Raw genomic sequence first — 16,026 nt, forward strand, 5'->3', positions numbered from 1 at the left:
GTAATGGCAAGTCCAGATAGGGGTGGCAGAGGTGGTTAGCGGTCATGCAGCCTTCTGTCCAAAATACTCCACAAATGCTCAGTAGATATTGAGAACTTCCAACTGTGGTGGTTTGGGGAGATGCGATAATTTGTCCTCGCGCTCACAAAACCAGTGCTGGACGATGCGAGATGTGCGAACCACCACACGAAAACGAATCAATTTCCCGCGGTCGATATCGGTTATCTGCGACATAATGCACTCACAACAACACGGAACACTTGAAAGCTGTATGTTCAAATCTATTTTTTTTTAAGTTGGCTATTGTTTCCCCTGTTGCGTGCATACGCGAACTCCAAGTCTAAGATATTATTATCCTGAGTGGTAGCGAGAGAACAGTGTTAAGAGGAGACGGACGCAGCCTAGCGTGGAGAGAAGCCGCGCATCAGGACAGGTCACACTGTTCCCTGACCGTGCTAGTAGCGTCAGAGGAGATTTTTGTAGTTATCGAGGAGTCTTGGTAATCTGTCCTTTTGCTTCGCTTAGTTATTGTTTTCTTGCGCATTGGATCGATTTTTTCACATTTCTGTAAGCATACACGTGAGGCAATACTAACCTTACGACTTATCTTAGAAGAAAGATTAAGAAAAGGCAAACCTACGTTTCTAGCATTTGTAGACTTAGAGAAAGCTTTTGACAACGTTAACTGGAACACTCTCTTTCAAATTCTGAAGGTGGCAGGGGTAAAATACAGGGAGCGAAAGGCTATTTACAATTTGTACAGAAACCAGATGGCAGTTATAAGAGTCGAGGGGTATGAAAGGGAAGCAGTGGTTGGGAAAGGAGTGAGACAGAGTTGTAGCCTCTCCCCGATGTTATTCAATCTGTATATTGAGCAAGCAGTAAAGGAAACAAAAGAAAAATTCGGAGTAGGTATTAAAATTCATGGAGAAGAAGTAAATACTTTGAGGTTCGCCGACGATATTGTAATTCTGTCAGAGACAGCAAAGGACTTGGAAGAGCAGTTGAACGGAATGGACAGTGTCTTGAAAGGAGGATATAAGATGAACATCAACAAAAGCAAAACGAGGATAATGGAATGTAGCCAAATTAAATCGGGTGATGCTGAGGGGATTAGATTAGGAAATGAGACACTTAAAGTAGTAAAGGAGTTTTGCTATTTAGGGAGTAAAATAACTGATGATGGTCGAAGTAGAGAGGATATAAAATGTAGACTGGCAATGGCAAGGAAAGCGTTTCTGAAGAAGAGAAATTTGTTAACATCGAGTATAGATTTAAGTGTGAGGAAGTCGTTTCTGAAAGTATTTGTATGGAGTGTAGCCATGTATGGAAGTGAAACATGGACGATAACCAGTTTGGACAAGAAGAGAATAGAAGCTTTCGAAATGTGGTGTTACAGAAGAATGCTAAAGATAAGGTGGGTAGATCACGTAACTAATGAGGAGGTATTGAATAGGATTGGGGAGAAGAGAAGTTTGTGGCACAACTTGACTAGAAGAAGGGATCGGTTGGTATGACATGTTTTGAGGCATCAAGGGATCACAAATTTAGCATTGGAGGGCAGCGTGGAGGGTAAAAATCGTAGAGGGAGACCAAGAGATCAATGCACTAAGCAGATTCAGAAGGATGTAGTTTGCAGTAGGTACTGGGAGATGAAGAAGCTTGCACAGGATAGAGTAGCATGGAGAGCTGCATCAAACCAGTCTCAGGACTGAAGACCACAACAACAACAACAACTACAACAACATTGAAAGTAACATTCGTGTTTTCGTCGTGTTCAGATATTTATTATTGGTTAAAGACACTGTTGAATAACTGAAGTTTTTGCTACTTGAACTGTCGAAGGAAAAGAAACGTCTGAGTAAAGTTTGACAGTGTCTGAATCGTTAATTTTTAGAATATAGAAAACTAAAAGTTTTTATTTGTTCCTTTCATATTTTACACCGCTAATGGCCTGTTTACCAAAGCCCTCCTGATCATTTAGTTACTATAAAAAAAGGGGACAGTAGTCGCATCAGTAGTTGTGACCATGAATTGCACTCTGCATGGAGCGCATTATTTCTTTTGAATTATTTAAGCATGTTGTTGGATGCAGAATATTCGCGCAGCTACAGCGGCAATACTAGACAAGTTGTCTCTTCCGTGCAGTATTAATTGTTAGGCGATGTTACAGAACATTTTAAAATCGCAGTCAGATACAACAGTATTTTTCATGTTTTATAGGATGAGTAATAAATTTCTATATTTTGTTCTCAATCAGAATACTGACATGCCCGATTAAGGCTTTTCACAATACAAGTTGTACGCCGGCCGGAATGACCGAGCGGTTCTAGGCGCTTCAGTCCGGAACCGCGCGACCGCTACGGTCGCAGGTTCGAATCTTGCCTCTGGCATGGATGTGTGTGGTGTCCTTAGGTTAGTTAGGTTTAAGTAGTTCTAAGTTCTAGGGCACTGATGACCTCAGATGTTAAGTCCCATAGTGCTCAGAGCCATTTGAACCATCTTGAGAAACCTTTCTTCTTGCCGAATTTCATGATTCTACGTCAAGGCGAAGTAACCTATAGGTCTTAATGAGTTTGCATCAACATGGCCGGATCTTTTGATTGCATTGACTTAAGAGTTTCATATTTTTACATAGTAAACTCCATGCGTATATTTGTTCCTGAAAAAAAGAGGGCGTAACAGACGGACGGATAACACACAGACAGTCAAAAAATAGTTGACAATTTTTTTCGTGCGATACAATTAAGAAATTCACAGTTTTACGATTTTACCTTTTCTTTTACAGTGAAACGCTGCTTCATGACAAATTTCACGATTGTAGGTGTGGCGTTGATAGTTACGGTGCCGCAACGTAGGTGCACGCTCTCGTAAGTTGGCACTACGAGAGAAGACTAACTACGCCGACCACAGCGCCCCCTGGCCGACGCTGTCGAGCTCAGCGAGAGCCGTCTTGATTTCTGCCTCATTTCATCAAGAGCAGGCGGCCTGGAAATATCGCTTCTACTATCGAGTGGGCTAGCTTGCTATTGAGACTTTGTGTTAGTTAAGTTCACTTAAAGTTTGGACAGCAACGAGTATTTGTTAGCTTTGGGATTAAACAGAACAGTCATCCTAACTTCACAGGATTAGACATTGACTAAGGCTACGTGCTCATCCTAGCCATAGTTATGTATGCATTTGATATTTACTTGGGTTTTTGGACTGTATTAAAAGTCTCAAAGTTATATGCAGTACCAAAGTGCTTCACCTCTCCTGCTCCTGCTCGCTTCCCTCACTCTCGGCCTATATTACAGAATCAGTTCACAGGAGCAGACACACGCGCCGCCTATCCAGGCAAGATACAAAAGTAGGCTAACGGAATGTACCCTATGGTATTTGATGCTTGGGTATCAAAATATGTTACATTAATAGCCGTATCTTTTGATTGTAATGACTTAAAAGCTGTACTTCCTTACATGTCCAGGGGACCGTAGACCTTAATATATGGCATAATTTTCAACTTGATACGTCGATTCAGTTTTGCGAAATAAGGTTTTGAAAAGTCGGACTGACAGACGGACGGACAACAAAGTGATCCTATAGGGGTTCCGTTTCTATCCATTGAGTACGTAACACAATCCCAACAAGCTATGAATGACTGAAATTAAATTAAAAATCCATAACATTGCCCTCGCAATAAATTTAATGTTCCGAGCGGAGTCTTGCATGCACGCCACTCGGCACAAGGCGCAGTCACTGTCCGTACTCTCTCCAGGAAAAGACTTCTCGGGAATCAACACAACAACGTCTAGCCCGCACTCTCTGAATTTGTCGTCGCTATCTGTTGTCCACCCGCAACCGCCTACCGAACGTCAAGGTGTTCGCTCTAAGTTCCGGCTGTTCAGCTATTCGCCGCACCATCGTGTAACAGACTTCTCGAGAAGCACGAACCTACACCTTAATCCGCCTTCCTTTCTCGGAAACCAAGACAACACCGGACTGCGCAACCTCCGGGCAGCAGACGCAGCTATCTGGCTGTTGTGAGCCACCATCTGCACTCACTACAAGCTCCCGCTCTTCCGCTGCTCGCCGCGAGACCCAGCCACACTTCTCGGAAACCGAGTCAGCTCGGCACGGCGCGTCCCAGCTGAATTCGACGCCGCTATCACTTCTGTCAGCCAGCAGCCGTCCATCTTCCGAGGTCCTGGTGCTACGTTCCGAGTCGGCTGCTGCGATTCGTAAACTAGTCCACTCAGTTATTTCATATAGATTCACACGGTTTTAGAAGACTATACCTTCTACACGAATTGAGATAGAACTTTGGGGGAGATTTTGAGCTACGCAATGAGACAAAGTGTACCTCGCTTCCTTGCCGATTCATTTGCCTGTCGTTAGCGGTCACCTTGGTGTGCGTTTAACTACCTATGCTCAATGTGTGTCGAGTCGAGATTGCCATGACACGGCAACTGAAGGCATTTTACTTCTTCGTTCCGACAGGAGCAATTAAGATACAACTGTATGATGTGACTTTCGGCTAGAGCATGACACTGCAACGATGGATAGCCGTAAGGTGCCTATGGATCTCTAGTTGCACCACTGGTCAAAAGGTCGCCTGATATATGATATTTTTGTACGAGGTGCTATGAAGGAGTCCATCTCTGTGGCAATGTGTATCTTCATCCGGCAACTTTGAGTGAAATGCGACGCTTTACAGTAACAGCAACGAATACAGCAGCTCAAGAGATGCTCGCTAAAGTGTGGTTGCAATTTGACTATCGTCTGGATATCTGTCGTGTGTCAGATGGAGGGAACATTCACCATTTCTGAAAGGTAAATGAAAACGTTGGTCACACACATAATTGCGATAAGTACCTCAAGCTTGTGTAAATATATACGCTTGTAAAACTAGTTGGCCGTGTTTGGAAACAGTAACTTAGTGCATTATGCGTAAGGTAAATATTATATCTAGTTTCTATCTTCTTCCATGCAGAACATATAGTCTTGTGAAATGGGACGAATTTTTTGAAATTCTGTTAAGTCTAGCAGTTAGTTCGAGAAGGTGTAGAGATTGGCCTGCCTTGCCATGAGTGGCGGGACTGTAGCACGCCCATTGCTGCGATGTAGACCATGAGCTTTGGGTTAAAATACAAGCAGCGGCAGGAGCATGGAAATTTTAGGATACCCATAGCCCCACACTAACATAATGAATGTGGTAAATATACACTCCTGGAAATTGAAATAAGAACACCGTGAATTCATTGTCCCAGGAAGGGGAAACTTTATTGACACATTCCTGGGGTCAGATACATCACATGATCACACTGACAGAACCACAGGCACATAGACACAGGCAACAGAGCATGCACAATGTCGGCACTAGTACAGTGTATATCCACCTTTCGCAGCAATGCAGGCTGCTATTCTCCCATGGAGACGATCGTAGAGATGATGGATGTAGTCCTGTGGAACAGCTTGCCATGCCATTTCCACCTGGTGCCTCAGTTGGACCAGCGTTCGTGCTGGACGTGCAGACCGCGTGAGACGACGCTTCATCCAGTCCCAAACATGCTCAATGGGGGACAGATCCGGAGATCTTGCTGGCCAGGGTAGTTGACTTACACCTTCTAGAGCACGTTGGGTGGCACGGGATACATGCGGACGTGCATTGTCCTGTTGGAACAGCAAGTTCCCTTGCCGGTCTAGGAATGGTAGAACGATGGGTTCGATGACGGTTTGGATGTACCGTGCACTATTCAGTGTCCCCTCGACGATCACCAGTGGTGTACGGCCAGTGTAGGAGATCGCTCCCCACACCATGATGCCGGGTGTTGGCCCTGTGTGCCTCGGTCGTATGCAGTCCTGATTGTGGCGCTCACCTGCACGGCGCCAAACACGCATACGACCATCATTGGCACCAAGGCAGAAGCGACTCTCATCGCTGAAGACGACACGTCTCCATTCGTCCCTCCATTCACGCCTGTCGCGACACCACTGGAGGCGGGCTGCACGATGTTGGGGCGTGAGCGGAAGACGGCCTAACGGTGTGCGGGACCGTAGCCCAGCTTCATGGAGACGGTTGCGAATGGTCCTCGCCGATACCCCAGGAGCAACAGTGTCCCTAATTTGCTGGGAAGTGGCGGTGCGGTCCCCTACGGCACTGCGTAGGATCCTACGGTCTTGGCGTGCATCCGTGCGTCGCTGCGGTCCGGTCCCAGGTCGACGGGCACGTGCACCTTCCGCCGACCACTGGCGACAACATCGATGTACTGTGGAGACCTCACGCCCCACGTGTTGAGCAATTCGGCGGTACGTCCACCCGGCCTCCCGCATGCCCACTATACGCCCTCGCTCAAAGTCCGTCAACTGCACATACGGTTCACGTCCACGCTGTCGCGGCATGCTACCAGTGTTAAAGACTGCGATGGAGCTCCGTATGCCACGGCAAACTGGCTGACACTGACGGCGGCGGTGCACAAATGCTGCGCAGCTAGCGCCATTCGACGGCCAACACCGCGGTTCCTGGTGTGTCCGCTGTGCCGTGCGTGTGATCATTGCTTGTACAGCCCTCTCGCAGTGTCCGGAGCAAGTATGGTGGGTCTGACACACCGGTGTCAATGTGTTCTTTTTTCCATTTCCAGGAGTGTAGGAATGGTCGGACAAAAGTTGGCTCACTATAAAACAACTTCGGTGATTCAATAATCCTTTAAATGTCGCAGTTTCAAGTATGAAGCAATGGGAGAATGAGCCACGATACCTTTCTCGTGACAGTTTGGTTTACTCATGGGCCGAAATCACACGAAGGCGCTGAGGCCGGGATGTACGTAATATAGCCTGTACTAGAGAGCGCAGTCTCTCTCTGGAAGCTGGCAATGGTATCCCAGGTGGAGGTACTTGCTATCACTGCGAGAATCCACGTTGATGCCACAAGGTTCGTAAAATCTGCATTGATTCAGACAGCCAAGCAGCTATGAAATCTCTATTAGCCCCACCAACGAGAGCCAAGATCGTTGCAGAATCCCTGGTAAGGTTAGGAGAAAGTAACTGGGTAGACATGCTGTGGGTCCTTGGCCACTGAGGTATTACTAGTAACAAACAAGCTGATAGCCTAGCCAAGACAGTGGAAACGATTCCATTTGTTGGACCGGAACATTCCTACCATGAATTTGTGGATAAAATGTTAACACATAGCTGGAGCAAAATGCAGCACGTAGAACTTTGGACTAAGAGCTCAAAAACAGACACATGATAGGCTAATGATAACCCAAATCATGTTGAGGGAGAAGTTCTGCAATCCTAGACTTGAGCAGGAGGCTGATTAATCTCAAGGTAAGTATTATGTGTGGTCATGTGAACTTCAAAAAACATCTTTACACAATGGCAATAGATAAACAAACCCCTAAGTATAGACTATGTGGTGCGGGTGATGAAACTGCACCACATTTACTCTTCACTGTGACGCACTGGTGGCCAAAAGAAGAGACTGTATCTAACAATGACTCAGCAAAGAAACTTCTTCTTCCCTTCAAGAATACTGGCTTAACTGGACTAACACGAGCAACCGGGGGCCAAAACCACTGTTGTTTACCTACCTGATTAACTGATATCAAATCGAGGTTATCCGTTAATTTCTGCTGTTTGATGGCTAAATGGGTGTTAGTTACAAGTTCCAAAATCATTTGAATGATTCTTCTAACGAAATGATGTGAACGTTCAGTTCACGGGATATGTATTCACAATTAGTGTTAGCATTAAAGAACACATTAAATATTTTTAGTCTTACTCATGCAGCTACACTTATTTTGTTTATTTATTTATTTATTTATTTAGTTCTCCTGGCTACCAGTTTTTAAGTAGAAATGCGTCAATCGAAAAGGAGTTGTCCAGGAGAAATGATTTTAAATTAGATGTAAAACTTACTTCGCTACCTTTCAGATATTTTATGTTATTGGGTAAATGATCAAAAATTTTTGTTGCTGAGTACTGAACCCCTTTCTGAGCCACTGACAGCTTTAACAATGAGTAGCAAAAGCTATTTTTCCCTCTAGCGTTGTAGGCATGGACATCACCGTTATTCTAAAACTATGATTTATTATTTATGACAACTTTCACTAGCGAACATACGTATTGTGACGGCGCAGTTAAGATGCCTAGGTACCTGCATGACATCCGTGGGTGAAAACCACACATTATTCTTACTGCTCGCTTTTGTGCAATCAATAATTTCTTCCTAAATGATGAATTAACACAGAAAATTATTCCGTAAGGCTTTATTGAGCGAAAATATGCAAGTATGTCAGGAGGTTGATACGTCTGTTTCGAAGATTAACAATTACACGAAGAGCAAAAGTAGCTAAACTCAAATGTTTGAGAGGCTCAGCAACTTTTTTCTTTTTAATTTAGGAATAGCGTTTTTTAGAGAACACTTCTTTGGAAAATATTGTTAACCAACTCTTCCGTTTCTTTCCCTCTAACCGGATTTATTATAATACTAATATAAACAGCAACAAGTACCGATTTTCCTTGTGGAATGTTAAGTGGAAGATCACTCACGCATAAGGAATAGGAGTGAATACAAAATTGAAACCTATGGGATTCCCTTCGTAACTTTTTTTCCCTCACAAAATTTTCTACTTTTCCAATATCGTCTGACTTATTCACCACAACCTTTCGCATTCCGTTTATTATGATTCAAGTCAGCTGTGCGTAAAACCATCAATTCCGCAAAATTTGAGTTTTGCTAGGACAGTAACATGCTCTATACAACCCGAAGACTTCGTGTGAACATGGAATTGGGAAAGACATGCACAGTGAATTTTACGCCTGCAGGCCCTCATGGAGGTATACAACAAACTGTGCACATGACTGTAAAATTACTCGAAACAATAAACTCTTTATTATGAATCTGGTGAACTACGTTCACAACCCCAGGTACAAATATAACCGGCTACAAACACTTTTTTGTGAGGAAAACGAACCATCTGTGGGAAAATCAAACTGAATAACGCAATCATGGTGTCGGCGTGTCTCTGTATATAAGAAAATTTAACTCGCTCTGCCACCTATGTTTATAAGTTTAGCATCCGACTGTAACAGGAAATCCGTCAACATGTGTAACACACCCATAAAACACACAATAATCTACACTACCGTAATCAAATAGACCTCTCTGACGATGACTTTGGCATATTAGAGGGAGGATTCCACTGCGATTGGCCCTGGAGACATATCGATACCCAGCAACTGTACCAATATGTCGTTGCACCTATACATGAATAGTCGTTGCTGGCAACCTAATCCGCCAGCGCACCCAATACCCATGAGGACCACGGCCTGCCACTGGAATTTCTTTGCTCTAAGCATATCCGCTATCTCCTGGACTGGACAGTATTACTGATAGCACACACCCAGACGTATGACATTCTGTAAATCCGTAATTGCTAAAAACCCTCTCTCAGTCGTGGCACTGGAACTTTTTATGCTGGCTACCATGCAAGTTCGGCGCGGAGAGGCTCCAGAGCAAAACTGGAACAATTACGGACGCGCTGTCGTGAAGAGAGGTAATACAGATCGCCGTCCCCAGCTGACGTGGAAGGTAATAATAGTAGAGCGCAGAGCAACAGGTGGCAAGGCGTCCGCCGCTGTGCTGTGCTGTGACAAGGAGTCAGGGCAGCGGGGTCACGCCGCCTCTGGACGAGACAACTTGTCGCGGCGCAACAGGTGGAAGCAGTCTGCGGCCTCAGCGCACGGCCCTCTCTGCAGACGCCTCCCGCCCGGATGACAGGCGACGCCGAAGTCATCTATCAGCGGTCCTCCATCCGATAGCGCTTTCCAGTGCCTACGCTACTTTCCTCACCGATTTAGGCTAAATAACGTGTTTTTGAGACACTATACAAGCTCAGCCTTACACGCAGCTAACGTTCTCCAGTTTATCTAATTTCTGTTACAGTCTCTGAGTTCCGTGCTGTCTCCTGATATCGATTTCTCAAATAGAGGACCAACGATAGTCTGACTAAATTCTGAGTTAAGGAATTTTCTTACTTTACCTTAGCGGGCGTTTCGGCTTATCAGCAGTTCCCTGTTTTCAGATCCCACAAAATTCTATCGCGCCATTCTTCCGATGGACCTGTCATTTCCACGGCTTTGGCTATAGTTACCGCCCACGTTCCCATTCGCCTCCCTCTTCTTCTTCCTGGCGGAGACCAATTGAGTAAACACTGCTGCCATCGTTGTTACCATCACACTGTTCGAGCATCGATCCTCTCTATGACGGGTCAAAGTTAAGGAATTTCTTGTCAGAATAATCATCTTTTTGAAGTACATTTGCTGCTAGTAATCACACACCTAAACTGTTCGTTTGACATACAGTGACATTTGATCTGGGAATGGGTACATTTTGGCATTATCAGTGTGATGTCGCCATCAGAATTTCATTAATGAAATTAATATAAAAGTATGCCACTGGCCGGGAAAATGCCGCCTCACTATACGATAGCCTCTAGTCGCTTCAACAAACCTTTCAAAGTAACAAATTTGGCCAGCTATCAAAAATCATCCGCATCTTCATGTTATTTTAGACGATTTCTTATCATGTTATTGTCATATGCCAGCAACATACGAAATAAGATGAGTAATTACGTAGAAAGTAGAACAGTTACACAGTTCCTGCTGTGGGAAAACGTTATCAGGACGAAGGACAGGTGGTAAGCAAAATGGTAAGAAATTCGTGAGCTACTATTTTATGAATGAGAAGACGAGCAGGGTAGAACAGCTATAATTATGAGCAGATATCGGGAATTAAATCTATACCCCCGAAGTCCGATTAGAATTAAGAATACTTCGTTTGTAAAATTTGTAGAATCTTAATACATATCAAATGAACATGAGTTTCCTTGGTGTTAATCGCATTCTACGTCAGGTTTCCCCCCCATGAACCATGGACCTTGCCGTTGGTGGGGAGGCTTGCGTGCCTCAACGATACAGATAGCCGTACCGTAGGTGCAACCTCAACGGAGGGGTATCTGTTGAGAGGCCAGACAAACGTGTGGTTCCTGAAGAGGGGCAGCAGCCTTTTCCGTCGTTGCATGGGCAACAGTCTGGATGATTGACTGATCTGGCCTTGTAACATTAACCAAAATGGCCTTGCTGTTCTGGTACTGCGAACGGCTGAAAGCAAGGGGAAACTACAGCCGTAATTTTTCCCGAGGGCATGCAGCTTTACTGTGTGATTAAATGATGATGGCGTCCTCTTGGGTAAAATATTCCGGAGGTAAAATAGTCCCCCATTCGGATCTCCGGGCGGGGACTACTCACGAGGACGTTGTTATCAGGAGAAATAAAACTGGCGTTCTACGGATCGGAGCGTGGAATGTCAGATCCCTTAATCGGGCAGGTAGGTTAGAAAATTTAAAAAGGGAAATGGATAGGTTAAAGTTAGATATAGTGGGAATTAGTGAAGTTCGGTGGTAGGAGGAACAGGACTTCTGGCCAGGTGAGTACAGGGTTATAAATACAGAATCAAATAGGGGTAATGCAGGAGTAGGTTTAATAATGAATAAAAAAATAGGTGTACGGGTAAGCTACTACAAACAGCATAGTGAACGCATTATTGTGGCCAAGATAGATACGAAGCCCACACCTACTACAGTAGTACAAGTTTATATGCCAACTAGCTCTGCAGATGACGAAGAAATTGATGAAATGTATGATGAGATAAAAGAAATTATTCAGGTAGTGAAGGGAGACGAAAATTTAATAGTCATGGGTGACTGGAATTCATCAGTAGGAAAAGGGAGAGAAGGAAACGTAGTAGGCGAATATGCATTGGGGCTAAGAAATGAAAGAGGAAGCCGACTGGTAGAATTTTGCACAGAGAATAACTTAATCATAGCTAACACTTGGTTTAAGAATCATAAAAGAAGGCTGTGTACATGGAAGAACCCTGGAGATATTAAAAGGTATCACACAGATTATATAATGGTAAGACAGAGATTTAGGAACCAGGTTTTAATTTGTAAGACATTTCCAGGGGCAGATGTGGACTCTGACCACAATCTATTGGTTATGAACTGTAGATTAAAACTGACGAAACTGCAAAAAGGTGGGAATTTAAGGAGATGGGACCTGGATAAACTGAAAGAACCAGAGATTGTACAGAGTTTCAGGGAGAGTATCAGGGAACAATTAACAGGAATGGGGGAAAGAAATACAGTAGAAGAAGAATGAGTAGCTTTGAGGGATGAATTAGTGAAGGCAGCAGAGGATCAAATAGGTAAATAGACGAGGGCTAGTAGAAACCCTTGGGTAACAGAAGAAATATTGAATTTAACTGATGAAAGGAGAAAATATAAAAATGCAGTAAATGAAGCAGGCAAAAAGGAATACAAACGCCTCAAAAATGATATTGACAGGAAGTGCAAAATGGCTAAGCAGGGATGGCTAGAGGACAAATGTAAGGATGTAGAGGCTTATCTCACTAGGGGTAAGATAGATACTGCCTACAGGAAAATTAAAGAGACCTTTGGAGAAAGGAGAACCACTTGCATGAATATCAAGGGCTCTGATGGAAACCCAGTTCTAAGCAAAGAAGGGAAAGCAGAAAGGTGGAAGGAGTATATAGAGGGCCTATACAAGGGCGATGTACTTGAGGACAATATTATGGAAATGGAAGAGGATGTAGATGAAGATGAAATGGGAGATACGATACTGCGTGAAGAGTTTGACAGAGCACTGAAAGACCTGAGTCGAAACAAGGCCCCCGGAGTAGACAACATTCCATTAGAACTACTGACAACCTTGGGAGAGCCAGACCTGACAAAACTCTACCATCTGGTGAGCAAGATGTACAAGACAGGCGAAATACCCTCAGACTTCAAGAAGAATATAATAATCCCAATCCCAAAGAAAGCAGGTGCTGACAGATGTGAAAATTACCGAACTATCAGTTTAATAAGTCACAGCTGCAAAATACTAACACGAATTCTTTACAGACGAATGGAAAAACTGGTAGAAGCCGACCTCGGGGAAGATCAGTTTGGATTCCGTAGAAATATTCGAACACGTGAGGCAATACTGACCCTACGACTTATCTTAGAAGAAAGATTAAGGAAAGGCAAACCTACGTTTCTAGCATTTGTAGACTTAGAGAAAGCTTTTGGCAATGTTGATTGGAATACTCTCTTTCAAATTCTGAAGATGGCGGTGATAAAATACAGAGAGCAAAAGGCTATTTACAATTTGTACAGAAACCAGATGGCAGTTATAAGAGTCGAGGGGTATGAAAGGGGAGCAGTGGTTGGGAAGGGAATGAGACAGGGTTGTAGCCTCTCCCCGATGTTATTCAATCTGTATATTGAGCAAGCAGTGAAGGAAACAAAAGAAAAATACGGAGTAGGTATTAAAATCCATGGAGAAGAAATAAAAACTTTGAGGTTCGCCGATGTCATTGTAATTCTGTCAGAGACAGCAAAGGACTTGGAAGAGCAGTTGAACGGAATGGACAGTGTCTTGAAAGGAGGGTATAAGATGAACATCAACAAAAGTAAAACGAGGATAATGGCATTTAGTCGAATCAAGTCGGGTGATGCTGAGGGAATTAGATTACGAAATGAGACACTTAAAGTAGTAAAGGAGTTTGGCTATTTGGGGAGCAAAATAACTGATGATGGTCGAAGTAGAGAGGATATAAAATGTAGACTAGCAATGGCAAGGAAAGCGTTTCTCAAGAAGAGAAATTTGTTAACATCGAGTATTGATTTAAATGTCAGGATGTCGTTTCTGAAAGTATTTGTATGGAGTGTAGCCACGTATGGAAGTGAAACGTGGACGATAAATAGCTTAGACAAGAAGAGAATAGAAGCTTTCGAAATGTGGTGCTACAGAAGAATGCTGAAGATTAGATGGGTTGATCACATAACTAATGAGGAGGTATTGAACAGAATTGGGGAGAAGAGGAGCTTGTGGCACAACTTGACTAGAAGAAGGGATCGGTTGGTAGGACATGTTCTGAGACATCGAGGGATCACCAATTTAGTATTGGAGGGCAGCGTGGAGGGTAAAAATCGCAGAGGGAGACCAAGAGATGAATACACCAAACAGATTCAGAAGGATGTAGGTTGCAGCAAGTACTGGGAGATGAAAAAGCTTGCACAGGATAGAGTAGCATTGAGAGCTGCATCAAACCAGTCTCAGGACTGAAGACCACAATAACAACAACAACACGTCAGGTTTTGTAGACGGAATATTTTATCTCTAAAAAGCAGTAGCGGATATCATGGGGGACTTAAGCCTTGTACGGTAGATGAATTTTTATGAATCCAAAATTTGTTTCAAATAGACGAAATTTCTCTCAGATACGAAGGACATATTTCTGATCACGTACTTAGTAACTGAATGCTGTGTGTGGAAAACTGGTAGGGTTAACACAAAAAGCAATGAGGTGTCACTATATGTCAAAACCAAATGCGAGTAACAAAAATCAACGAAACTAGAGACGCAAATCGTGTACAGGGTGCAAATTCGATATAGCCGAGTATGTATTCTGTAGCATTCGAACACAAGTACATTTCAAACGTTGAATTATTTTTCTGTCAGATATGGAAATCGAGCTAGAACGCTGCATAAAACGCCTTCACATATCGAAATGTAGTAATTTCAGATCCAAAACATTCTATCGAAATCACACCATATTTTATGATTGCTGTATCGAATGAAAATAAAAATCATCTAATAATCACATGGAAGTGTCACAATGGGAACATTTTCAAAGTTACATATTTCATTATACTAGAGAGACATACATGTTCATTTACCGTTTTACAGTTGTGTGTGATGGGAACGCGTACTCGGTACCTACATTTCTTTTCAGTTGCAGAGCTTTGTTGCTAATATAATGTGAATGAGATTGAAACGTTGCACACCGAAGAACGAATGGAACTTTAACACAATTAAGATGTCTGCTACAAGATGGAATTTCAAATGTCCGCTTAGTGTATGCCAGGATCCTTGCAGCATTCAAGTTAGTACCTCCGGAGTACATTCTTTTGCAACATATTCAATCCACGATTCACCTGAAACGGGCATAATCACGGATTCAAAATACTCGTTAAGAGGCTGTAGACAGACCTGAGAGAAACTAGTTTCATCATTGCGATTTAAATAATCGTGTAGCACTCGACTGACACAGACCAAGTCCTCGCCAAAATATATTATTTACGGAGCATGTGGTGGGTGCTAAGAAGAAAAAGCTATATATTTATACATAAGCTTCAGCTATACTTACACAGACACTCTGCTCGGAGCACATGGAGCCCCACACCGACCAATCAGACTGCAACAACTCGCAGTTCTCCCAACACTGAAACAAGAAAGCGTCATGGGTAAATAATGAATAAAAACGAAACTTAACAACAGCTATGATGTCAACAAAAAAAGCTCTGATGAAAGAAAACTACCTTCCCTTGTGAAAGAAATTGGGGACGAAAAATACAGCATTTATTTCTTCAATAACAGAATGAACGTAAATATTATTTCAAGATTATTCACAACCACAATATTGCCGACAGGGCAGAGCAAGGATGGGGGTTGAAATCGGACACGGGTCTGTTGAAGGAACCACAATACAACTCACCAGTGACAGATCAGATAAAGCAAATGGCAATGGTCATGCTGGCAGCAGAAGTAACGGAAAAATGCACTATATGTCCAAAACATTCCGGTCGTTCAGTATTTTTCGCTCCAAAAATGTCATTCATAAACCATTAACGTTATCACTGTCTTCGTGTACTATTGCATGTAACCGTTCATGGAGGTCTCCACTAAGTATTAGTACGCCGAAGGTGAAATTTATTTCCATTCTTCCTGTATCAGGGTGGAATGTTATCGCCGACTTCATCAGCGAACTCGCCTAGTACTCGTATATCAGTGTTCGAAAAGTTGTGGGCTTTAAGCAGTTCGAAAAAATCAGCTTGATTAAATTCTGATCGCTGTGAAATTGTCCTTGTTTTGGGAAGCTGAGTATTATGATATCGATAAAAAGTACGCTATTCC

General features: G+C 43.2%; 1 protein-coding gene across 1 annotated transcript in view; it reads right to left on the minus strand.

Annotated features, from left to right (window-relative positions):
* LOC126199578 (uncharacterized) overlaps positions 1–16,026 on the minus strand; it is a gene marked incomplete at its 3' end in the record, with an annotated part of 164,279 nt that overhangs the window by 21,461 nt on the left and 126,792 nt on the right. The window contains exon 3 of the mRNA XM_049936502.1: positions 15,260–15,334. Within this exon, the coding sequence (XP_049792459.1) occupies positions 15,260–15,334 (75 nt within the window). The remainder of the gene's footprint in view (positions 1–15,259; positions 15,335–16,026) is intronic.

The sequence above is a fragment of the Schistocerca nitens genome, chromosome 8, assembly GCF_023898315.1.
Source record: "Schistocerca nitens isolate TAMUIC-IGC-003100 chromosome 8, iqSchNite1.1, whole genome shotgun sequence".
Classification (NCBI taxonomy): domain Eukaryota; kingdom Metazoa; phylum Arthropoda; class Insecta; order Orthoptera; family Acrididae; genus Schistocerca; species Schistocerca nitens.